We start from the raw sequence: 24,836 nt of genomic DNA, 5'->3' as shown, positions 1-24,836 counted from the left end.
ACTTAAATGTCTTCCAATGAGATATACAATAGCCATGCACTTGGCAAGCACATCCATTCCCATCCCAAGGTACCTTACCAATATGCCCAAAGCTTCAAAGATGATGGAACGCGTTAGGCAAGGCCCTTTAAACCTGTCACATACCATGATGGGTCCCATCCATTCCCATCCCTAGGCAGGCCCCCACTCAGGACCATAACATACAACCACGCTTCCGCACCCAAAGTCCACGGCGGCCCACTTTGTGATGGCTTACACTCTGTGGCAACTTTCACTCTGGCTTTGTTTTTTTACCAGGTAGTAGGTTGCCCCTTCTGTGACTCGAACATGGGATGTGGCGGCTACTCCGACACCAATTGGTAGGTGCCTTATCAATGAACCAAAAGCTCTAGAGCTGATGGAACAAGTTAGGCAAGGCCCATGTCCCATACCAGGCTAGGTTCCACCCAGTGCCATACCTAGGCGGGCCCCCACTCAAGACCGTAACAAAAATAAACTGCTAATGCAACCAAAATTCAACTCAAATTTTAAGTTCACAACATTCAGGTACCAAACAATAATGAAATACAGTGAACTGAAACAGTTAACAGCAACAAATCACACTCATTACTAATTGTTTTCGATTTTATTTTTGCTTCCAAACCCGTGCAATGCACGGTTGGTCTCATTAGTAGCAAAATAAATGGAAAATATAAAATGGAATACATGACTTTGGTAACAGACACCAATACAAATAAGATGGCCCTTCCTCTTGTTGTAATCCAAAATTTATGGGCTGCATAGAGAAAACTTGGATAGGATTCCTTCCCTTGTACTAGAAGCTCATTGAGGTTTTGGGGACATCCAAATCTGCTATGGCAATTTCAATCTTCTCCTTCAGTTGGGCATTTTCTACTTCATCCGCCTGGCCAAACAAGTTACTCTAGTTAGCAATTTTGAGAATTTAAAATGAACCGGTCATAATCAATTTTGAGTCCAAAATTAGTTTTCAACTCAAAATCCAAAATCAACAGGGTAACAGTGGTTCCACCTTGATCATCCATAGGCACAGAATTGGGTCCAAACGAATAATCAAAACATTCTGCCCAGAATTGGGCTCGATCAGATCAATGTAGCACGTGAACGGTGTACCCAGTCTTCTTAGCATTTTTTCAAAATGAAAAAGTAGAGAATAATGGAAATTTACCTCCACACAAATGGTCTTCATAAGCCTCCCAGAGAAAGCAGTGATGTTTGCTGTGATAATTTTAAGCTTCAAAGACTCGAAAACTTCGCATAGCTTTACCATTGTATCCGTCTTCTTACTGCATGTGATGCTAATAACCGATTGCCTTTCTCCCACCTCATATACCCTAAGCTGCAATTTTATTCAAAATATTTTAGAAATGAATTTATGTATTTATTCAACTTCATTTTCTTTTCTTTTTTCTTTTTGATAATTCAAAGGAATTGGAAATTTAAACTAGATTCTTATTTCAAAATTAACGAAGTTTACAAAAAAAGAGAACCATTAAAAATAAATTGATAGTTGCACACTCTTGTTTCAATAATGGCATTCCAACTTTTACGTTATAGCTGAGTTTGGATTGGTGGAATTAGGAGTCGGAATTGGCATCCTATTTCGAATCTTATTCTAATTTCCGACTAGTGCACCAATTTTTGCTTTTAAAGGTGTTGTGAGAAAACACCAAATAGTGATAAGCGATTTCAACGGCAGAGCAAAACAAAAAGAACAAACACAAGCAAACGCACAAAGACGCAAAGATTTACATGGTTCGGCAAACCCACAAGAACCCTCTTCTCAAAGACAAGAATACGAAAATAAACCCTAAAGCCCCTTTATATAAAGTGGGGCATAACTTATTCTTATAAGGCCAAAAACACTTAAAACGGGTTGGGCCAAAATAGCATCCGGGTCGCACACAATATTTCAGACCCCAACCGGGTTGAATTCGAGACACCCAACTCAACAAAAGCTCTCTCTCTCTCTCTCTCTCTCTCTCTCTCTCTCTCTCTCTCTCTCTCTCTCTCTCTCTCTCTCTCTCTCTCTCTCTCTCTCCAGCCTAGGAAAAATGTGATAAGGCGGAAAAACAGGAGAGGAAAATTCAGGTTTAATATGGTATTGGTTAAAATAAAAACCAATACCATGGTCCATTAACACAGGATGAGGTTGGTCCATTAACAAAACATGGTAATGTCAGTATCAGTGGTCTAACTTTATTATAAGAATTATAAAAGACGGATGTTGCATTCTCAGTAACAGTTTTCTCATTGGTATTCAGAGTAACTTGGGAATGGGATCCATGGCTTACAAGATACTCGACAGCCAATGAAAAATGCAGCGTGGTATTTTAACAAGGGAATAGCTAGCGTCCATCGCAAAACGCATTTCGCGGTTTTGTCCACCTCGTGAATGCAGACAAAACCACGAAAATGCCTTTTGCGATGGACCCCAGCAAATCCCTTTTATACCACGTAAATTTTGTTACATAAAACAAAATTTACGCCCATTTTTACGATGAAAGAATGAACAGAAAACAAATTTTACGTCCATTTTTAAGTCGAAACAAACGGAGCCTTAGAGTAACTAGGGATACTCAACAATCAATGAAAACAGGGGGGTGGTATTATAACAAAATGGGGGTGTAGATGTAAATTCTTAAGAAATTATGCAACTTACTTCTAGGACCTCGATCGAACCAGTCCGTGGCCCGCCAACAACTTCACACTCACAGCTCTGCTCCATTTTCTTTTTCTTCAATCGCGAAATCGACGACGATACTGGATGATCAATGTCAGAGAAAGGTATTTTCTTTTGCTTCCCCGTCTCTAGCTCGAGGATCTCGGCTTGGATCTTCCTTTCTTCTTCCTGAAGTTCTTGGATATAGTCAATTGCGTCCTTGATTATTGATGCCTTGTCCATCTAATTTAATACCAATTAATCAATTAATTATTTGATTAAATAATAGTCTATAGCTCTATAACACACGTTAACACAAGCGTGTCTTACTCTTCATAACCTCACCTAGGGATACCATACAAATCTATTTTGTAGTGCTCATAGGTGGAATCGGGGTCCCATATAGAACGTAACCGGCACCAAAAGGAAGTGATTTATTCTCCCCCTCTACTTTCCATGGCCACCCCCATTTTAAGTGTATTTATGACTACTTTTTACACTACGAAGGGGTGGGCCGGAGAAGAAAGGGGGACTGATATATCAGTTCCCAGCCCCAAATCATGTCATGTGAGGCCTATCCCTTCCATTGATGGCCCCACCATCAAAACTAAAGCCTGTGCGGCTTTTTCTTTTGCTTTTGTTTTAATTTTTGAAGGGCGATGATAAGGGAAATGTTATTAGCACTACTGTATTTTGATGAGGGCACTCCTCACTTTACTAAAAGTACGGTATGGCATGCACCATAAGATGATCCAAACCGTCCATTAGATGGGCCACAGCCTAAATAGGCTGTCCTCAGAAAATTATTTCCATAGGATAATCCTAACGCTCCGATCTTTACAGGGTTAGGATCAACCCTCTAACATTCAGATCAGAGGGTTAAGATCAACCTATGAAAATGATTTTTGAGGCACATCCTAATTTAGGCTGAGCCAATCTAATGGACGGTTTGGATCATCCTATGGTGAGGGCCATACCGCACTTTTAATAAAGTGAGAGTGCCCTCATCAAAATACAGTAGTGCTGATAACATTTCCCGATGATAAATTCATATCCCCTATAAGATAATTCGCACCTCTTTAAACGAGGGTATATATGTTTCTAAATAAGGGGTGCAACTCAACCCGACCCGACCCTATCATTTGATAAAACGACAAATATTTTCCTGTGGTAAATACACTAGTCAAAATTAGGATGGGTATTTGGGAAAACGTCAACACAAGCTATCTATAAAGCAAAATGATGGGTTATTTTCTTCCACCCTCTGTCTTTATTTCCATTTGTGTCCTACAGCCCTAAAGTCTAATTTTGTCCCACTGCCCAGGACATTTCTGCCATTTGCATATTTCTTCCAGTGTGAGTTCTTATGGAGATAGCAGTTGTGAAGGATTCATAGTCCGATCCAAGACCGTTAAGAGCGTAAAGGATTAAATCAGTATCCGTTACAGGTTGACGGATAAGAGCAAGAGCATCGGCAATTGCCTTCAACTGTTGGAGATATTCGGTGATAGTGGAGGATCCTTTGCGAGCAGACTGAAGTTGATAACGAAGGCTCATGATCCTTGCATTGGAGAGAGAGGAGAAGGTGGATTCAAGAGAGAGGGATTCATCACAAGCAGTAGGGAGACCGACAACTTGAGCGAGTACGGTGTCTGACAAAGTGGCATTGAGCCAACTGAGGAGCATTTGATCAATGCGAACCCATGTGGCATAGTCTGGGTTTGGGATGGTGAGGACATCATTATCATCGCCAGGTTGCGTGATAAACGGACTAGGGGCCGAGAGACTACCATCAACGTGGTTGCGTGATAAACGGACTAGGGGCCGAGAGACTACCATCAACGTATTTCAAGAGGTCTTAGGTCTTAAGGATAGGGAGAAGTTGACTATGCCATAATAAGTAGTTGGTTCTATCAAGTTTCACAGAGAATAAGACAAATGTTGCATGAAAACATCACTGAAAAAACTGCCACCAAGGCTAAAGAAGAGAGCAACAAAAGGGATGCTCTATTCTATGCCGCCCATTAGTTGATCCAACATTTCTTACTATCTACATCAGGTTAGTCTACGTTTCCTTACATTCTAGCATCAACATTTTTCCTTTTCTTGGTACTTTCACCCATACATGATAAAATGGCTGACGATTCTATTATTTTTTAACAGATTCTTCCTTTGATACAAAGGCACAAAATTTTGCAATTGAATAAAACTGATGCTCGTCTTGCCAATAATGGTCTACCTACAGAGAATCAGAAGCTGTGGTGCCAAGTAAATTTTAGTTCTATGTGCTTCATCTCCGATATGAAATGGACATGTCGGCATTATCTGGCTGGACTCATGGTTGCAGTGACAAAGAGGTGGAGGAATTAACAAGAATGAGGTGAATTTTTTATTTTCTTTTAAAGTCTACCTATGACAGTTTCTTTTTACTGTTGGTTTCAAAAACTTTTAAATAAGAGGACAGGAATTTCTCCAAGCCTGCCTTTTTCTTGGATTTTGGCTGGGGATTTTTATTTCAATTTTTAGACAAATTTGTTTTTGGTTGATATGTGGACTTAATATGTCACAAATTAATTTACGCATTTCAAACGTTTTTTTTTTTTTTTTTTTGGTATTTGGACTAATTATATCATGCCGATAGGTTTTCTTTCAAGTGTTTCTGATATGCCTTTGTGTATTTCTGTTATTTAGGTCATCACTATTGTTATGCAAGATCAGATTTAGTTTTGGGTTTCACTTCAATCTTCTATTTATATCGACTCTTGTGGTTTTTTATGGGTGATCTGCATAGACTCTTGTGTTAACTCTATAGTTGTTTACTATTTCTCCAAGAACATTTCTCAACTTTATGCTGAGGCCCTGTTTAGATTGCATGAAAAACCTTTCTGTTCTTTTACATGATTTAGAAGTAAATGATAAGATGTGGCTTATTTAGAGGCATATCATCAGACATTAAACTGTGCTGGTTCAAATTATTATTTTTCATATTTGTCTATACAATGGAAAAGCAGGAAATTCTGGAAAAAAAAATTGCTTTCTTAACTCTTCCTGAAAATTCCTGCAATCCAAACAAGGTGGTTAATCTACAGAGATGCTGAAGTAGTGAGGGTGGGAATTTTCTTCCTTTTAGTATCAGCAATTCAGCATTTTGAGTTGAGCTTGAATATGATTGGTTATTGTTTTCTATAAATAACATGTCTAATTTAGATTTTTATTAAGCATCTAGCATAGATGGTGTGATGGTTTTTTGCATATAGATGTCGTGCCTTAGAAGTCGAGTTGTTGTTTTTGTGTTCAATCTCTGTTATTTTTCTTCTTCTGTTTCTTTATTTCTTCTTTAATGTTGTTTTTCTTTACGGAGTGTAGATAAGGCTGATGAAGCAAATGCAAAACGAAAAGCAACCATCAACAAGAACAATCAACAACACTGGAAATAAGAACAGTTGAGCGTAGTTAATTTGATAAAAAAAAAATTTATGTTATGTTTTGTAAATCAGTCCATGTTCCTGAGTGGTCATTATTTCTTAATAATATTCAAAAAAAGAGTTATATTTAGTTTTAACTCAGGAGATTGACTTTTTGAAGTAGAATTTTTACTCTTGTTAGAATTAAAAGTGAGGTTTTGTACTATACTTTGTCTGGTCATGTCTCATATGCATTATGTCTTGATGAGAATATTCTGAAAATTTTCAGGCAAGCTGCTGACTCATGAAGAATTTCTTACAAGAGCTTCATATCAAATGACTGAATTTATTCTTAGAATTTATTGAACATATTATGTGTAAGCTCTGGATTTGCTGAACGTTCCGAAACCGAAATCGCCCAAATATTATTTTTTATTTCTTTACAGAATTTGGGCCGAAATTTCGGCCAAAATTTTGGGATTTTGCTACAATTTCAGTTTTGGGTGAGAACAGAAATTACCCCGAAACCGAAATTAAAAACCTTGTTTATGACTACTCTTTTTCCACTACCAAGGGGTGGGCGGGAGAAGAAAAGGGGCGAATATATCACTACCCTATTCCTTCCATTGATGGGCCCACCATAAAATCTAAAGGAGCCACTCCTTTTTCTTTTGCTTTTGTTCTAATTTTTGAAGAGCGATGATAAAGTCGCACCCCTTATAGGATAATTCGCACCCTTTGTAAGGAGGAGGGTATGTGGCCGAGTTTAACGCTTTTTAACCCAATTTACGTTATAGGGCCATAGGGGTGCGAATTATCTTACAGGGGGTGCGAATTTATCATTGCCCTTTATGAATATCTCATACCTTACTGATGTTGGGAACCACAGCTCTAAGGGCAAAGAGCCTGTCGTTGAGCTTCTTCCTTCTATTTCTCTCTGATACGATGTTTTTAGCCGTGGCCGAAGACGCAGCTCCGTCAGGAGAACTCGAATCGTAGTACCCAGAAATAGCCTCATCCAATCCCCAACTGCCCAATCACATAAAAAAAAATCCAAAGTAACTAAGATTCTTTACCATTCTAATTTCAAATTATCAGCTAATTTGCCTAGAATTTTCCCAAAAAAGGGGAACAAGAAAGAGAAACAAATCTAAAAATAACAAAATAAAAGCTACAAAAACCAAGAAAATGATTAGAAAAAGGGTAGAGATCTTAAAATTTCTTATTTGAGAATCTAGGGGGTTGGAAATATCAGTTCCCTTACTCCCTGTTTGGATTGGAAGAAAATCGTTTTCAAAGGAAAAATATATATTTCTTTCCATGATTTAGAGGGAAATAATCTCATTATGATTAATTTAGAGGGATATTATCATAAATTTTAGAAATATTTTTCCTTTCCAAACTTTTCCAAAAAAATTCAAGCAATCCAATAAAATCTTTTGATTACCCAAACAAAAATAGAAGAACAAAACCCATCAGTAATCCTTGAGATCTCAGAAACCCAATACTGAAAAAGAAGAAGAAGAAGAAGAAGAAGAACTGATTTTTTTTTAATACCTGTCAAGCTCTTCGTTCTGCAAAAACATATTGGTTTCCCAATATAATTTGTATTCCTCATCGATATTCTCCATTTTTTGCAGTTTTAGGGATGTGGTGAGTGTGTGATTTCTAAGCGGGGGTGCTTTTATATAAGGGGGAGAGAAAGAGTAAGGAGATTAAGATTCTAATGGGGAAGAGGAGCCACGTGGAAAATATTTCATCTATGCAGCTTCGTAGGAAGGATCCTGGACCGTTGGATCAATAGCGGAATAGACCGAGGTAGGTTTTGAAAGACGAGGAAGTCTCTCTCCTCCACTTCTTTTCACACCATTATTGTGATACCCGTTCCACTTTTGTGAGAAAAATCCAGGTTTCTTCTTTTTAAGTCGAAATTACCATATTGCCAATTTGAGACCCCAAATTACCACAGCCACTCACATGAATTAAATGAATAAGACAAATCTGTTAAAAATTGAGCCTCTGTAACTGTTGTCGATTGCAAAAGTGAGCCGGTAAATGGGTTTAATAAAAATTGCCTAGCAAAGCTTTGTTTTTTTTATCAGGGGTGCAACTGTGGTCGGGCTCAACCGGAGCCGACAGGTTGAACCCGATTTTGGCTCAGGTTGGGTTGGGTGTTACGGTCCTAAGTGGCGGTCAGCCTAGATATGGGACTGGATGGGACCCAGCCTAGTATGGGACATGTTTAAAGGGCCTTGCCTAACATGTTCCATCAGCTCTAGAGCTTTTGGTGTATCGGTAAAGTACCTAACATTTGATATCATAGCAGCCATCACGTCCCGTGTTCGAGTCAAAGAAGGGGGGACCTGTGAAAAAGGCTACCTAGAAAAAAAGGCCAGAGTGAAAGCCGTCACAGAGTGGGCCGCCGAGGACGGCGGATGTAGAAGCGTAGTGGTATGCTACGGTCCTAAGTGGAGCCCGCCTAGTTATCGGACTGGGTGGGAGCCGACCCAACTCAACCCAATTAAACCCATCCCGACCTGGTTTGGAGATGGGTAGGGTTAGGGTTCACCATCCTCAGCCCAAGGCTTGGGTTGGGTCCAGTCCTGAGTTGCACCCTACTTTTTATGGAGGAGAAGATATGAAATTATTTAGTACTTTCAGGTATTGGAAGTGACATTTCCACCCCTTCTGTTTGTCATACCTGAGAATGACTTAAAACAAAAAGGATACGGAAATATATTAATGAGAAATCCTCCCATTTATTTTCTCCGCCACTTCCTTTTTAGTGATTTATGAGTTATGACTGACAAAGTAGCAGACGATAAAAGTAGGTGCATGGCCAAGGTTGGTCGAGAAACTATACAGTGTAAGGCCTTACACCATGTAAAAAGTGAAAGTGAGCTGTTGTTGGATAAAATATCAAGGTACCTCCAACGATAGTTGTAAGGCCTTACATCCTATAAAAACTGGTTAAAATATGGGGTGCATGTATCATTATTATATTGCTACTATTATTACGAAAAGACAAACAAAAGGAGTGGAAATATCAATTCTCTTTCATAAATACCAATGTCACGAGCTCATTTTCCTATGACATTATAATTGATCATATGAAGGACGAACTAGGGGTGCAAGTTTGGCCTTGTCAACCCTGACCCGCCCTGAGCCCGAACTGGGTCAAGGCTGGATTTTCCAACTCTGAGGGCGGGTCAGGGTTCATTTTTTTAGACCCTGACTCAGGTCGGGTCGGGTTCTGGGTTAATGCCACAGGTACCCTGACCCGGCCTGATCCTGAGTTTTCTATTAAAGAATTGAATCATCTGTGCATGTTTCTTTTGCTAATGTTTTCTATTATCTTGAATTGATGTTTCTTTAGATTATTATTATTAATTGTCTCTGTTGCCCGTCATGTTGTTGAATTCATATTGTCTTATTTTGTTCCCTGTCTCTATTTATTGATCATTTTGTTTTATATGATAAGTGGTTGTTTTATTTTTGGCACTCTTAACAGGTGTTTGCTCCATTTGCAGATTAAAAAATATATAAAATATGTCTTACAAGCAAGCCTCTAAAAAAAGCCAGAAAACATCTCACATATATACAAGTAAAATATTAAAAATAAGGGATTTGCTAGGCAACTTTCCAAAATGCAATTTTACAACTCACTTTTGCATGAGAGAACAGCCACGCATTCTCACGTTGTAGAATATTTTGTCTCATTCATTTAATTCATCGAAGGTGGCTGTTCTCCCTTTCAAAAGTAAGCCGTGAAATGGCTTTCCGCAAAATTGCCTTGCAAAACCCTAAAAATAAGGAGGTCATATTCATTACGCATTTTAATAGCATAAAACCCCTCTAATTATTTTGACCTAGCTAGCTCGTGCAACACATGAGAACTGCATGGACCAACAAAAACAAGGTCGTGCAACACATGAGAACTGCATGGACCAACAAAAACAAGGGGATGTAGACACGGCAACAAAATCATGTTTTACCGGCAGCCTTAACCATCGGATAAAGTCCTAAAATGTGATTAATTAATTTCAAAAGGAATACTTTACAATGTGATAATGTGAAAACATATATTGGATCTTGACCTTCCGCCTAAAGCGCGCGCCATCAACGGGGGAATAAAGCCCAAAATCACACCAATCAAATTATTCTAACTTTTGATTAAAGGATCTTGGTTGTTTGAAGGGTAATACTAGACAATTTGAAAACATATATTAGATCATGACCTTCAACCAAACGCTCACGCCATCAACGGAGGAATAGAGCACAAAATTACACTAATCAAATTATTGTAACTTTTGATTCAAGGATCTTGGTGTTTGAAGGGTGGTATAGCTTTTCTTCTTCTTCTTTTCCCCTCTCTTTTATTGGCCATACATGGTGCTCGAAAGTCCTCGAGATGCCCAATATGATTAAGATCGTCCAATCAAATTTTGATGATTAAGATCGTCTGATCAAATTAGGTTTGTGGATCTGGGATTGTTTATGATGGGCACTCTTGTGGCTGCTCTTTTCAAGGCCACCCTTTTGTTTAGTCTCCCTCATTATTTCCTGGTTACTGATATTGGCACTATCATGTTTTGATATATATTTAGATGAACTCAGCTTGCCTTTCTTTTTTAATTTACAGTTGTTTAAATAATAAAAAAACAAGACAAGCTAGTGCAAGAATTGTAGCATGTGGTGCCAAAATCAATAACCTATTATTATTATTATTGTTATTATTATTATTATTATTATTAATATTATTAGGGCGGTGATAAATCGACCCCTATATATATCTTAAATCGACCTCCATATAGGGCAGTGCCTAGAGAGAGAGAGAGAGGGAGAGGGGGGAGAGAGAGATGGGGGTTGACTCATTATTATTATTATTATTATTAGAGGAAGGGCGCCCCATTGATGGGAGTGTCCTTTCATCTGATTTTCTGAAGGGACCCTTCAGTTTAGACTTCCTCTTATTATAATTAGGGATTTACTAAGCAATCTCCCATAAAACCATTTCGTGGCTCACTGCAACCAAGTGGTCTCTCCTTATTAAAACAGTGACCCATGAAAGTCTCTTAACTCTCTGTACCAGTTTTGGAGGCTTTCCAACAGCCCCTAGCCCCACAACTATAAGCTAAGGTTGCTGGCTGGTTTGGAAACCACTATTTACAAGTTTTCCCTCGCCTAAAGAAAGCCTTCTTCCACTATCATGTAGATACGCTTTTGGAATCTTTGGTGAGCTCATACTGATATTGTTATTGTTATTGTTATTGTTATTAGGGAGATGATTTTTTCGCCCCCCCCCCCCCCCCCCCCCGAGGATTATGCGCCTCACTTTTAACGTGATTTGATGTCGAAAAGCGTTAAAAGTCCGCCACATTCACGTTAAAAGGCGGGCACATAATCTCTCTTGTTATTATTATTATTATTTTAAATAGCCAGTGATTTTAATTCTCCAAATGATTTGCTATAAGGTATAGTTCAAGGAAAAAAATACCACATACCTTGCTCAAATGGGTTTCATCATTTTAGGAAAATTTTGAAGACTGGGGAGTAAGTGAGAAAAGCTCTGTATCAAGTATCAACAGGGGTATTTCCGTCATATTCTGAAGTTATAGGAATCGTTCCGGCCTTCCGGGTGGAGTGTGGGGTCGATATGTCTGCTTTCTGCTTTCATTTTAAAGACGTGGATAGCAACAGCAATGCTGACGCACGTATGAACGCTGGCGTCACTGGTGAGACCACGAGAGCTGTCACGTGAGTGGGGCCTATGAGCGTTTTCCTCCGCGTTATTGCAAAGGCGTACGCTATAATTTTGTACCCTGCTTTTGAAACCATAAGGTTCACGTGCTCTTTAATAATTCCGCGTGTTTCTTGCGGAAGCACTTAGATATAAATCAAATCACGTCACCAGTGAGACCACGAGAGCTGTCACGTGAGTGGGGCCTATGAGCGTTATCCTCCGCGTTATTGCAGAGCCGTACGCTATAATTTTGTACCCTGCTTTTGAAACCATAAGGTTCACGTGCTCTTTAATAATTCTGCGTGTTCCTTGTTCGAACTCTTCTCACTGCTTCAATCTACTTGCTCCGGCCGGAAAGAAATTCGAGACTATTTCAAAAAAAAAAAACCCATAAAAGGTTCCTTTTAAGTAGAATTATCAGTGCAACGAGGTCTCGTATTTTGGTCCTCAAGCTGGAAGATGAAGACTCTGAAGAAAATCAAAGAATTTCCAACTCCTTTAATCTTCCCCTGTTCAACAAAGCCACCGAACCAAAATTCTGGCATTGGAAACCTCCTGCTGCCTATGAGATCAAGTTGAATCCGGACGCCTCCCTGGCTAGTGATACCGCCTCGATTGGAGGCCTTCTCCGAGACCACAAGGGTACAATCCTTTTTCTCTTCTCTGTTAACTGCAATCCTCACCCAATCCAAGAATTAGAAATTGAAGCCATCCATCATGACATCAAATTAGCCGTGAAGCACCAAGTTAAGAGGCTGTGGATAGAATCTGCTTCGCTCATCACTGTTATGGCCATAAAGCTGCTTTGGCCGTGCCCATGGCGGAAAATCCCAACGCTCGAATCAATTAGATCCATGCTCATATCTTTTGAGAGCTGGAAGCTGACCCACATTTGGCGTGAAGGCAATAGAGCAGCTGACTTCTTATCCAAACCCAACTGTATCTGTAAAGGAGACTCAATTTCTCTTGAATGGGTTCCACAGGAACTTGCAAAAATTATTTCTGATGATGTATCGGTAATGATCTATCCTAGATTGTAATTTTTTTTTTCTTTTAATTATATAGCTGGTGGGGGTCTGCCTAACCCCAAATTACCGATCAAAAAAAAAAAAACTCAAGTTAATATGACAATTAAAAGACTTCTAACACCTACGCCTATCTTGTCTTTCATGATAATACCATTATTATTAGGGATTTAATTGCTAGGCAATTTCGCAGAAAGCCATTTAGAAGCTCACTTTTGCACGAGAGAACAGTCACATGGGTTGGCTTTTTTGCAGATTTTGTCTTATTCATATTGTTCATCAGAGGTGGCTGTACTGATATGCAAAAGTTAGTTCCGAAATTACCTAGCAAATCCCTCATTTTAAAGAACCATAAGGATCGTGCGAAGAATGTTTAGTTGTAACAATAATGAGTGTTGCTATGAAACCAGTTGCCTAACCGTGAGTGGAGGGAACAAATCGATCCCTACCCACCCTCATGGCATAGCGTAGGCTATTTTTTCCATTTTAAGAAAAAAGCAAAGAGAAAAAGAACATAAGGACAAGTAGTTCTTAACATTTGCTAGTTCCGAACCGGTTCCCCACTCGATTACCATATAATTATTTTTCGATAATTTTATCTAGCTAGCAGATATTTCCATCCCCTTTTCGTGGCCACCCTCATTTTATGATTTTCAAGTCCACTCTAGCTAGGTCGGGTGGTGCACCCGGAGTGAAAGCTGCTCACGCGGCTGGAGTAGTAGGAAGCCGAAGATTAAGGTAATAAATACCTTTTCAAAAAAAAAGGTAATAAATAAGATAGAAGGTGTCAGGCTCTCTCTCTCTCTCTCTCTCTCTCTCTCTCTCTCTCTCTCTCTCTGGAAATGCTAAAAAGACTGGTTATTAGGCTTGTTCTTAAATAATACTTGATGGGCCCGGTTGCGCCACATATATGGGATCCTATACGTCGGGCCAAATGTCATTGAGAACACATTGGTGTAATGATAAAAGGCATTTGATCCGTCAATACTCGATTAAGGTTTCAATGAGAAAAAACTTAAAGGCTGGATTATTGTAGCCACGAGATGTTCGTTTAGTATAGGACGAAGACCAAGTGAGTCGCCTAATGAAGTACAACGGTAGTCTTGATTTCACATGTATGGCTTGTGTGGGACCCACAAAAGAATGTATGCGTTACTATATTGATCCCAACAGAGATTTCTTGGGCCTGTATTTATCAAAGTCATGAATATATCTAGCAACCCATCAGTAAGAAGCTTCATCCTCATACAACTTTAGACTCTTTAGTATGTTGAATATCTCCTAATAATTCAATTTTTTACTTCCGGTCTTCGTCAACCAAGCCATTAAACAGTCCCGATAAATCTACATGCACCACCTCTATGGAACACACGCAAACTTTAAGACACTCCAAGCTCTTTCATTACGTAAAGTCCCGTGCTCCACGCGCATCCACTGGTATAAAGGAGTCAACCTCTTTCATTACATAAAGTCCCGTGCTCCACGCGCATCCACTGGTATGAAGGAGTCAGCCTCCTCTTTTTGTTTCTATTCTTTTCTTAAACGTTTGAGAGAGAGAGAGAGAGAGAGAGAGAGAGAGAGTTAGTCTAAATCAGGTTTTGAGAATGAGTTCCAGTTAGTCAAAGTCAGGTTTTGAGAATGAGTCTTGGGAGAGTTGGAGTCTGGTACGAGATTCACGTTGAATCCATGGGGGGAGAGAGAGAGAGAGAGAGAGAGGTCAAAGTCGCGTTTTGACAATGAGTCTTGGGAGAGTTGGTGTCTGGTACAGTGGTACGAGATGCACGTTGAATCCATGGAGAGAGAGAGAGAGATTAGGGTTTTGCTGTGAAAGGGTAAGAAAAGCGGGCTCCAATGTACATGTGGCCATGTGTATTGCAATCTCCCACTGCTCATTTGGGGCCTAAACCGCAGATAGTATCCCTAACTTTACTATTAGGGCCCGTTTGGATAATGAGAAGATTTTGATTTGGATTTCTCACATTTGCAGCCCTTTTTGCACTATAATTTGAATCGGATCAAATTCTTGGATTTCTATTTCAGCAGTTGACAAGTTGACAGTGAAAAAAATCACATTTCTAAATTTGCTGTGCAAATAAGAAATTGGAAATCAACAGATTTGGCAGTTTCCTTCACCCTTTTTGCTCCTCAACCTCTCCCCTCCACTAGGAAGTACCTCCTTCCTTCTCTGTCTCCCTCTACGTGAGCTGCCGGATCTATTCAATTTGTAGTCAAAACTCAATTCCAAATCCAAATACAAAATGGGATGTATCCGAACGGGCCCTTAGGCATTTGTTAGGAACCATTGCAGATTAAAAATATATATATATATATATATATATATATATATATATATATATATATATATATATATATATATATATATAAATATGTCTCGCAAGCAAAAGCAAACCTCTAAAAGAAAAGGCCAGAAAATATCTTACATACATAAAGAAAAATATTAAAGATAAAGGATTTGCTAGGCAACTTCACGAAATGCGATTTTACAACTCACTTTTGCCAGAGAGAACAGCCGCGGGATCTCTCTTTCTATCAGAGTTTGTCTAATTCATTTAATTCATCAAAGGCGGCTGTTCTCCCTTGCAAAATGTAAGCCATGAAATGGTTTTCAGCGAAATTGCCCGGCAAAACCCTAAAAATAAAGAGTTCATATTTACTATTTGTTGTTTTAGTAGCATGAACTGATAAACCCCCTCGACTTATTTAAACCAAGCTCGTGCAACACATTGAGAACTACATGAGCCCAAAATAACAAGGGGAGATAGACACGGAAACAAAGTCGGGTTTTACCGGCACTCACAACCACCTCATATAAAGTCCTAAAATGCAATTAATTTCAAAAGGAATAATAGAGCCCAAAATCACACTAATAAAATTATTCTAACTTTTGATTAAAGGATCTTGGTTGTTTGAAGGGAGGTATTGTTTTTCTTCTTCTCTTTTTACTCCTCTCTTTTATTGACCGTATGTGGTACTCGAAAGTTTTTGAGATGCCCAATATGATTAAGATTGACTGATCAAATTTGGTTTGCGGATGATGATGGGCATGCCTACAGCTGTTTTTTTCAAGGATTTTCTCGTCTCCGATATCTACATACTCCTCGTCAAGGTCCACAAATATGTTCTCCCCCCGGCCGGCCATGAAGGGGCCTGGATGTTTATGTAGATCAGACCTAGTCCTCTCTGACGAACTAGAACCCGAATCACTCGGGGAGGAGGACCCTCCTGAGGACGATCTGGAACCCGACTCTGACCTAGAGCCACTACTACTGGACATTTAAAAGAAAACAAAATGCAAAGAGAAGACGAACTGAAACAAAATTACCAGACTGAACAGGAAAGGCCTCGAACTCAACGACGACACAGCAAACCCAGCCGAATAGACCCAGCCGAACAGGCAGAGCAAAAACAGAAAGGGGACTGCGAATGTGAGGAAAAATGAGGTCTCAAGGGCCTCTAAACCTGTCAGAGGGCGGTTCGCATCAGCGATGATGCGAACCCCAGTTTGCCACGTGGCAAACATTAATAAAGAGGGGCATCATCTCTCAACAATTCAACTTTTTGGTTCCTGTTAGGGGTGTAAACGAGCCGAGCCGAGCCGAGCTTGGCCAGGCTCGGCTCGGCTCGGGCTCGAACCAGGCTCGGCCAGGGTCGTGAGCGGCTCGCGAGCCTTATCGAGCTCGAATTATATTAATTTCACACCCCTCATCTTCCCTGGACATCCCTATCTAGTGTTTTTTTACTACTCTTTTTACACTACGGGGAGTGGTCCAAGTAACAAATGGGGTTCCAAAAAAGAAGTGACATATTTTGCCTCCCCCTTTCACTCCCTGGACAACTCTTTTAGTGTGTGTGTGTGTGTATATATATATATATATATATATATATATATATATATATATATATATATATATTAAATTCTTCAAGAGCCTTAACGAGCCGAGCCGAGCCGAGCCTGGCCAGCCGGCTTGGCTCGGCTCGTTAAGGATTCGAGCGAGCTTCCGAGGCCGAGCCAAAATTGACACCCTTAGTTCCTGTCTTCTTCAACCAAGTCAACAATGTGAACGGTCCCTACCAATCTACACGCACCACGTGTGTACGGTGGATATGTGTTGCATATGGTGCACATGCAAACCTTAAGATACTCCGATATATTAAGCTCTTGAATTACGTACAGTCCTGTGCTTCACGCGCGGCTTCTGCTATAAAGCAGTCAATGTCCTCCTTTTGTTTTCATTCTCTTCTTTTTCTTAACCGTTTTGAGTGAGAGAGAGAGAGAGAGAATCAAAGTGGGGTTTTGAGAAGGAGACTTTGGATAGGTGGTCAGGTGGTGTTTGGTAAGAGATGCACGTTGAATCCATGTGGAAAGAGGAAATTAGGGGTCTGTAGTCAAAGGGTAAGAAACGCGCGTTCCACTATACATGCTGCCATGTGTTTTGCAATCTTCTACCATTCAACTGGCGGCCTAAACCGTGCGCGGATCTGTCATTTAATAAGTGATCCCACCTTTAATAATAGGGATTTGCTGGCGTCCATCGCATGAGGCATTTTGAGGATGGTTTGTTGCATCTGACAGTAGCCACCTCGTGAATGAAGACACCTCCGGTTGGAACTAATGGGGGGAAATGCCAAAATAAGTTTCTCACCATCGCCTAGTGATATTCTGATTCCATTTTAGTTGGAATGGAATTTTTATTAGATTTAATAATCAAATTTTTATTTTTATTACTATCTCATTTCATTTTAGGGACAAGTGGAATATGATCTTCATGATTCTGTCTAGACCTGGCAAACGGGTGGGTCGGGCAGGGTCAACCCGCGAGTGATGCGGGTGCGGGCCCACGGGTCGGGTGAGGAAATGACCCGCATTTTTGCGGGTCAGAATTTAGGTGACCCGCGCGGCCCGCGGGTGGGCCGGGTCAACCCGAAGGTCACCCGCAAATATGGGATTGTAATAATTATATGGATTTGACCGCATCTGTTTTTCAGGTAATTGTCATAACTTCTTATGTTTTATTGGTATTTTTCTCGTAATTTTATAACCGGTAATTTTTCATCTAAACTTTATAATTTAGCAATTTTACTTTTTCTCATGATTACTTTTTTTTGTTTTTTTTGTTTGGTAGCAACATTTGCCATGTGCGCAGATTTGCACCCCGACGACGCCACATGCCGAGAAGTTCCCCGAGGAGAAGTTTGGTAGCAAATTGTTATAAAATAAAAAACATAAGAAAATGTTATCAACACTCTGTTTTCTTATGACCGCACTCTCACTTTATTAAAAGTAAGTTATGGCCCACACCATAGGATGATCCAAACCGTCCATTAGATGGGCCATAGCCTAAATAGGTTATGCTCCAAAAATCATTTCCATAGGATGATCCTAACCCTCCAATCTGAATGTTAGAGGGTTGATCCTAACCCTCTATAGATCGGAGGGTTAGAATCAACCAATGGAAATAATTTTGGGGCATAACCTATTTAGGATATGGCCCATCTAATGGACGGTTTGGATAATCCTATGGTGCGGGCCATACCGTACTTCCATACCGTACTTTTATAAAGTGAGAGTTCCCTCTAAAAAACAGTACTGCTGAGTGATGATGACATTCTAAAAAAAAAGATAAAAAATGCGGGTGCCCGTGGGTTGACCCGACCCGACCCATGTTTTTGCGGGTTGGGTCACCCGCGGGTTAGATTTTCACGGGTCACTAAAACTTATACCCGTGCCCGCAAATTTGCGGGTGGGTCGGGTCGACCCGCGGGCACGGGTAGCTTTTGCCAGGTCTAATTCTGTCATTATAAACATATTCCAAAATCATCTCGTGCAGCCCCTTACATTTCTTTAACCCTATTTGTATTGCAAGAGTTTACCAAAAAAGTCTGGAAAGGTACAATATTTCATACATTTTCTATTTTTCACATGCGAAAAACATAACTTGAGCTAACCCTATTCAATTTTTAATTAGAAAGACATTCAATTGTTTTAAATGATGGAAATTTATTAAATGGAAGATCTTACAAGTTACGGATCGAGGATGTCAAGAAAACAAAGAGAACAGAAAAATGATCAAATAGCTACAATAATTACGATGTTGTCGCTCTGAATTAATCATAATCATATTATTTCCCTCTAAATTGAGGCAAGAAAAAGTTTTCTCAAGAAGATGGCCCTTCCCCTTGTTGTAATCCAAAATTTATGGGCTGCATGGAGAAAACTTGGATAAGATTCCTTGCTTATACTAGAAGCTCATAGAGGTTCTGGGGACATCCAAATCTGCTATCGCTGTTTCAATCTTCTCCTTTAGTTGGGCCTTTTCTACTTCATCCGCCTGACCAAACAAGTTACTCTAGTTAGCAAATGTTACACGAGTATGTGAATGTTTAACTCTTCTTGTCGTCAAATCACATTAAAGGGGGGTGAATGCATACTGGGGGGGGGCAAAAAGTGGCTCCACCTTGATCATTCATAGGCACAGAATTGGGTCCAAACAAATAATCCAAACATTCTGCTCAGAAGTGGGCCCGATCAGATCCATGTGGACGTGTACCCAGTCTTCTTATCATTTTTCAAAATGAAAACATAGAGAATAATGAAAATTTACCTCCACACAAACGGTCTTCAAAAGCCTGCCAGAGAAAGCAGTGATGTTTGCTGTGATAATTTTAAGCTTCAAAGACTCGAAAATCTCGCATAGCTTGACCATTGTATCCGTCTTCTTACTGCAGGTTATGCTAATAACCGATTGCCTTTCTCCCACCTCATATACCCTAAGCTGCAATTTTATTCAAAATATTTTATAAATGAATATATGTAATTATGTATCTATTTAACTTCATTTTCTTTTCTTTTTCCTTTTTGATAATTGAGAGGAATTGGACATTTAAACTAGACTCTTATTTCAAACTTAAGCAAGTTTACAAAAAAAAAAAAAGAGAACAATTAAAAATGAATTGATAGTTGCATGCTCTTGTTTCAATAATGGCTTTCCAATCTTTACGTTATAGCTGAGTTTGGCTTGGTGGAATTAGGAGTCGGAATTGCCATCCTATTTCAAATCTTATTCTAATTTTCCTACAAGTAGAATGGGAAACAAACTAAAATAAGATTTTAATTAAAAAATTCTAATAAAATTTCATTCCGACCAGTGCACCAATTTTTGTTTGTGAAAAAATCCTAAATACCAATACACGATTTCAATGGAAAAGCAAAACAAAAGAACAAACACTAGCAAATGCACAAAGACACAAAGATTTAAGTGGTTCGGCAAAGCCTACGTCCACGACAGAGGTGACGAGAAAATCCACTATAAGAACAAGAGCTTACAAGACAAGATCAGTATCTCTCAACCCATCCTACAAGAAACCCTAATACCCACTTCCCCTTCTTGAGCTCTCAACTCTCTTCTCAAAGATAAGAATACGAAAATAAGGCCTAAAACCCCTTTATATAAAGCATGACATAACTTATTCTTATCAACCACTTCAAACAGGCGGGGCTAAAGGGCTGCATCCGGTTCGCACACAATATTTCAGACCCCAACCGGGTTGAATCCCGGGTTGAATCCGAGACACCCAACTCAACAAAAGGTCTCTCTCTCTCTCTCTCTCTCTCTCTCTCTCTCTCTCTCTCTCTCTCTCTCTCTCTCTCTCTCTCTCTCTCTCTCTCTCTCTCTCTCTCTCTCTCTCTCTCTCTCTCTCTCTCAGGCACATAGTTAAAAAAAACCTAGTAAAAAAACAGTCATATAAATGGAAGCGCAAAAAATATGTTGTAAATGTGTTTAAACTTTAATGCACTTTGGTATTAAATAAAAGGATTAAAAAAAGGGATATATGTGTATATATGTGTGCTCGTGTATCAATGTATATGTAAAACCAAAATCTTAATAAAATATTAACTTTAGGGTACTGTTATTGGCACTACCATGTTTCGATAATGGGTCAAACTTAGCTCGCCATTTCTGTTTAATTGGTCTATGAGAGCTTCGGGGGGTATCGTAAAGGCTAATTAAATAAAACAACACAAGATGAGTTTGGTCCATTAACAAAACATGGTAATGTCAATATCATTGACCTAACTTTAATATAAAAATCATAAAATAACCTATGCCAAAAAATATTATGGCTTGTAGGTAAAAGGCCAAAATCAAGAACCCCTCTCAGAAGTAATTTTGTTATTCTAAAATATAGTGAGTAAAGTTGTAAAGTTCGTCGGAAAAAAAAAAAAAACTGCTGTTAATATGGATGGAAAATAATGCCTTTGAAACATTTTCTTCATAAAAGAATACAGTTTAATCATTTAAAAATGTTCTAAATGGAGTATTAAACAGCAATTGTACAAAACACGTTTTTTTAAAATAATTTAACATAGAGTTTTGCCAACTACGGTTACTCAAACCCGTATCCTGAATTTTTTGCTAGGTAAACTGAGATTGAACCTCCGACCTCAAATTTGAAGATCAAATCCACCCCTACCGGATTTATTAATAAAAGACGGATATTGCGTTCTTAGGAACACTTTTCTCATTGTTATTCCGGCTCTGTTTCTTTCGACATAAAAATGGACGTAAATTTTGTTTTATGTTACATAAAACAAAATTTACGTCCATTTTTACTTCGAAAGAATGAACAGAAAACAAATTTTACGTCCATTTTTACGTCGAAACAAATGTCGACCTGAGAGTAACTAAGGGATCCATGGCTTACAAGATACTCAACAATCAATGAAAAAAGCGGCGTGCTATTATAACAAAAAGGAGGTGTAGATATAAATTCTTAAGAAATTATGCAACTTACTTCTAGGACCTCGATCGAACCCGTCCGTGGCCCGCCAACAACTTCACACTCACAGCTCTGCTCCATTTTCTTTTTCTTCAATCGCGAAATCGACGACGATACTGGATGATCAATGTCAGAGAAAGGTATTTTCTTTTGCTTCCCCGTCTCGAGCTCGAGAATCTCAGCTTGGATCTTCCTTTCTTCTTCATGAAGTTCTTGGATATAGTCAATTGCGTCCTTGATGATTGATGCCTTGTCCATCTAATTTAATACCAATTAATCAATTAATTATTTGATTAAATAATAGTCGATAGCTCTATAAGACCTAATATAGAATCCACGTTCCTAGAGTGGAAATATATTTATCATTAGTTTCTTCTTTTTTTAGTAACCTTCATTAATTAAACTTCATTAATTAGGGTATAAAAAACAAAGGCAAAAGCACAAGCAGGATGGGTGTTTGGGATAGCATACAAATCTACATGCGAATCTATTTTGTAGTGCTCATAGGTGGAATCGGGGTCCCATATATAATGTAAACGGCACCAAAAGGAAGTGATTTATTCTCCCCCTCTACTTTCCAAGGCCACCCCCATTTAAGTGTATTTATGACTACTTTTTACACTACGAAGGGGTGGGCCGGAGAAGAAAGGTGGGTGGATATATCAGTTCCCAGCCCCAAACATGTCATGTGAGGCCTATCCCTTCCATTGATGGCCCCACCATAAAAACTAAAGCCTGTGCGGCTTTATCTTTTGCTTTTGTTATAATTTTTGAAGGGCGATGATAAGTTCATACCCCCCTATAAGATAATTCGCACCTCTTTAAAGGAGGGTATGTTTTTAGGGGTGCAACTCGGGTCGGAGTCGACCCGAGGAACTCATTTTTCCAACCCCGATTTCCAAACCGACGAGGTTCAACCATCGAGGAACCCTTTTTTCCAACCCATACCCGACCTGACTCGACTTCAACCCGGCCCAACCTCAGTTTTTAAGCCTTAAAAACTTAAAAATGCCGGGTTCCACTTGGGTCAGGTTGCCAAACCCTCAACCAGAACCCGACCTGAACTTAATCCGGGTTGGGGGAAAGTCATCCCGAACCCGACCCGACCTTTTTACCGGTTGAACACCACCCGAGTTACACCCCTGGTACGTGGCAGACTTTAACGCCTTTTATTTTCCCAATTATCCTATAATTGCCTTTTTTTTATATATCTCATACCTTACTGATGTTGGGAACCACAGCTCTAAGGGCAAAGAGCCTTTCGTTGAGCTTCTTCCTTCTATTTCTCTCCGATACGATGTTCTTAGCCGTGGCCGAAGACGCAGCTCCGTCAGGAGAACTCGAATCGTAGTACCCAGAAATAGCCTCATCCAATCCCCAACTGCCCAATCACATATAAAAAAATCCAAAGTAACTAAGATTCTTTACCATTCTAATTTCAAATTATCAGCTAATTTGTCTAGAATTTTCCCAAAAAAGGGGAACAAGAAAGAGAAACAAATCTAAAAATAGCAAAATAAAAGCTACAAAAACCAAGAAAATGATTAGAAAAAGGGTAGAGATCTTAAAATTTCTTATTTGAGAATCTAGGGGGTTGGAAATATCAGTTCCCTTACTCCCTGTTTGGATTGGAAGAAAATCGTTTTCAAAGGAAAAATATATATTTCTTTCCATGATTTAGAGGGAAATAATCTCATTATGATTAATTTAGAGGGATATTATCATAAATTTTAGAAATATTTTTCCTTTCCAAACTTTTCCAAAAAAATTCAAGCAATCCAATAAAATCTTTTGATTACCCAAACAAAAATAGAAGAACAAAACCCATCAGTAATCCTTGAGATCTCAGAAACCCAATACTGAAAAGGAAGAAGAAGAAGAAGAACTGATTTTTTTTAATACCTGTCAAGCTCTTCGTTCTGCAAAAACATATTGGTTTCCCAATATAATTTGTATTCCTCATCGATATTCTCCATTTTTTGCAGTTTTAGGGATGTGGGGAGTGTGTGATTTCTAAGCGGGGGTGCTTTTATATAAGGGGGAGAGAAAGAGTAAGGAGATTAAGATTCTAATGGGGAAGAGGAGCCACGTGGAAAATATTTCATCTATGCAGCTTCGTAGGAAGGATCCTGGACCGTTGGATCAATAGTGGAATAGACCGCACTATCCTTCCTTCCACCCGATGCGAGTGCGAATAGAACGACGTAGGTTTTGAAAGACGAGGAAGTCTCTCTCCTCCACTTCTTTTCACACCATTATTGTCATACCCGTTCCACTTTTGTGAGAAAAATCCAGGTTTCTTCTTTTTAAGTCGAAATTACCGTATTGCCAATTTGAAACCTCAAATTACCACAGCCACTCACATGAATTAAATGAATAAGACAAAATCTGTTAAAAATTGAGCCTCTGTGACTGTTGTCGATTGCAAAAGTGAGCCGGTAAATGGGTTTAATAAAAATTGCCTAGCAAAGCCTTGTTTTTTATCAGGGGTGCAACTGTGGTCGGGCTCAACATGAACCCCGATGGGCTCAACTGATTTTGCCTCGGGTTGGGTTGGCTTTTTCTCCGCCGACGATAAAAGTAGGTGCATGGCCAAGGTTGGTCGAGAAACTATACAGTGTAAGGCCTTACCATGTAAAAAGTGAAAGTGAGCTGGATTAAATATCAAGGGAGTACCTCCAACGTATACTTGTAAGGCCTTACATCCTATAAAAACTGTGCTTAAAATGGGGGGTGCATTTATCATTATTTTATTGCTACTATTCTAAGGAAAAGACAAACAGAAGTAGTTGAAATATCAATTCTCTTTCATAAATAACAATTTCGCGAGCTCACTTACCCACGACATTATAATTCATACGAAGGACATTGAACCATTCTTGTCGATTGTAAGTACAAAATTAACAAAATTAACCACTCAGAATGTTAGAAAATGTTTCTGGGATTTTTTAGTTTTTTACGTCTAAATCCATATTTGTACAGTTTATATTAATTGGTCATTAAGAATAATTAGATAGAAGTTTATCATTAGCAGATTAAATGACATGAAAGAGATTGCAAACATCTTGGGGTTGCATGCATGCTCCATTTGCAGATTAAAAAATATATAAAATATGTCTCACAAGCAAACTCTAAAAAAAGAAAGAAAATATCTTACATATATACAAGTAAAATATTAAAAATAA

At 39.1% G+C, this 24,836-nt stretch overlaps 2 protein-coding genes across 3 annotated transcripts; both read right to left on the bottom strand.

Annotated features, from left to right (window-relative positions):
• Window positions 1-500: 500 nt before the first annotated feature.
• LOC143879776 (transcription factor bHLH35-like) lies at window positions 501-7,791 on the bottom strand. Its single transcript, XM_077382342.1, has 5 exons — window positions 7,642-7,791; window positions 6,951-7,113; window positions 2,681-2,923; window positions 1,187-1,357; window positions 501-904 (listed from the first exon to the last, which is right to left on the bottom strand). Exons 1-5 carry the CDS (start codon window positions 7,713-7,715, stop codon window positions 815-817), a joined length of 741 nt encoding a protein of 246 aa, XP_077238457.1. The 5' UTR covers window positions 7,716-7,791; the 3' UTR covers window positions 501-814.
• An 11,242-nt stretch (window positions 7,792-19,033) lies between these two features.
• On the bottom strand, window positions 19,034-23,706 carry LOC143879777 (transcription factor bHLH35-like). 2 transcript variants are annotated; one of them, XM_077382344.1, is made up of 5 exons: window positions 23,554-23,705; window positions 22,870-23,032; window positions 21,667-21,909; window positions 19,476-19,646; window positions 19,034-19,202 (listed from the first exon to the last, which is right to left on the bottom strand). In XM_077382344.1, the coding sequence occupies exons 1-5, from the start codon at window positions 23,625-23,627 to the stop codon at window positions 19,113-19,115; spliced, it is 741 nt and encodes a 246-aa protein (XP_077238459.1). In that variant the 5' UTR covers window positions 23,628-23,705; the 3' UTR covers window positions 19,034-19,112. The 2 variants fall into 2 exon arrangements, with proteins under 2 accessions (XP_077238459.1, XP_077238458.1); XM_077382343.1 differs by lacking the exon at window positions 19,034-19,202 and adding an exon at window positions 19,302-19,379 and having other exon boundaries at window positions 23,554-23,706.
• Window positions 23,707-24,836: the final 1,130 nt, after the last annotated feature.

The sequence above is a fragment of the Tasmannia lanceolata genome, unplaced genomic scaffold, assembly GCF_043159265.1.
Source record: "Tasmannia lanceolata isolate RefF3 unplaced genomic scaffold, GAP_Taslan_0.1 ptg000006l, whole genome shotgun sequence".
Lineage (NCBI taxonomy): Eukaryota > Viridiplantae > Streptophyta > Magnoliopsida > Canellales > Winteraceae > Tasmannia > Tasmannia lanceolata.
Note: the sequence above shows the minus strand (reverse complement) of the source record. Positions and strands in the feature narration are given on the sequence as shown.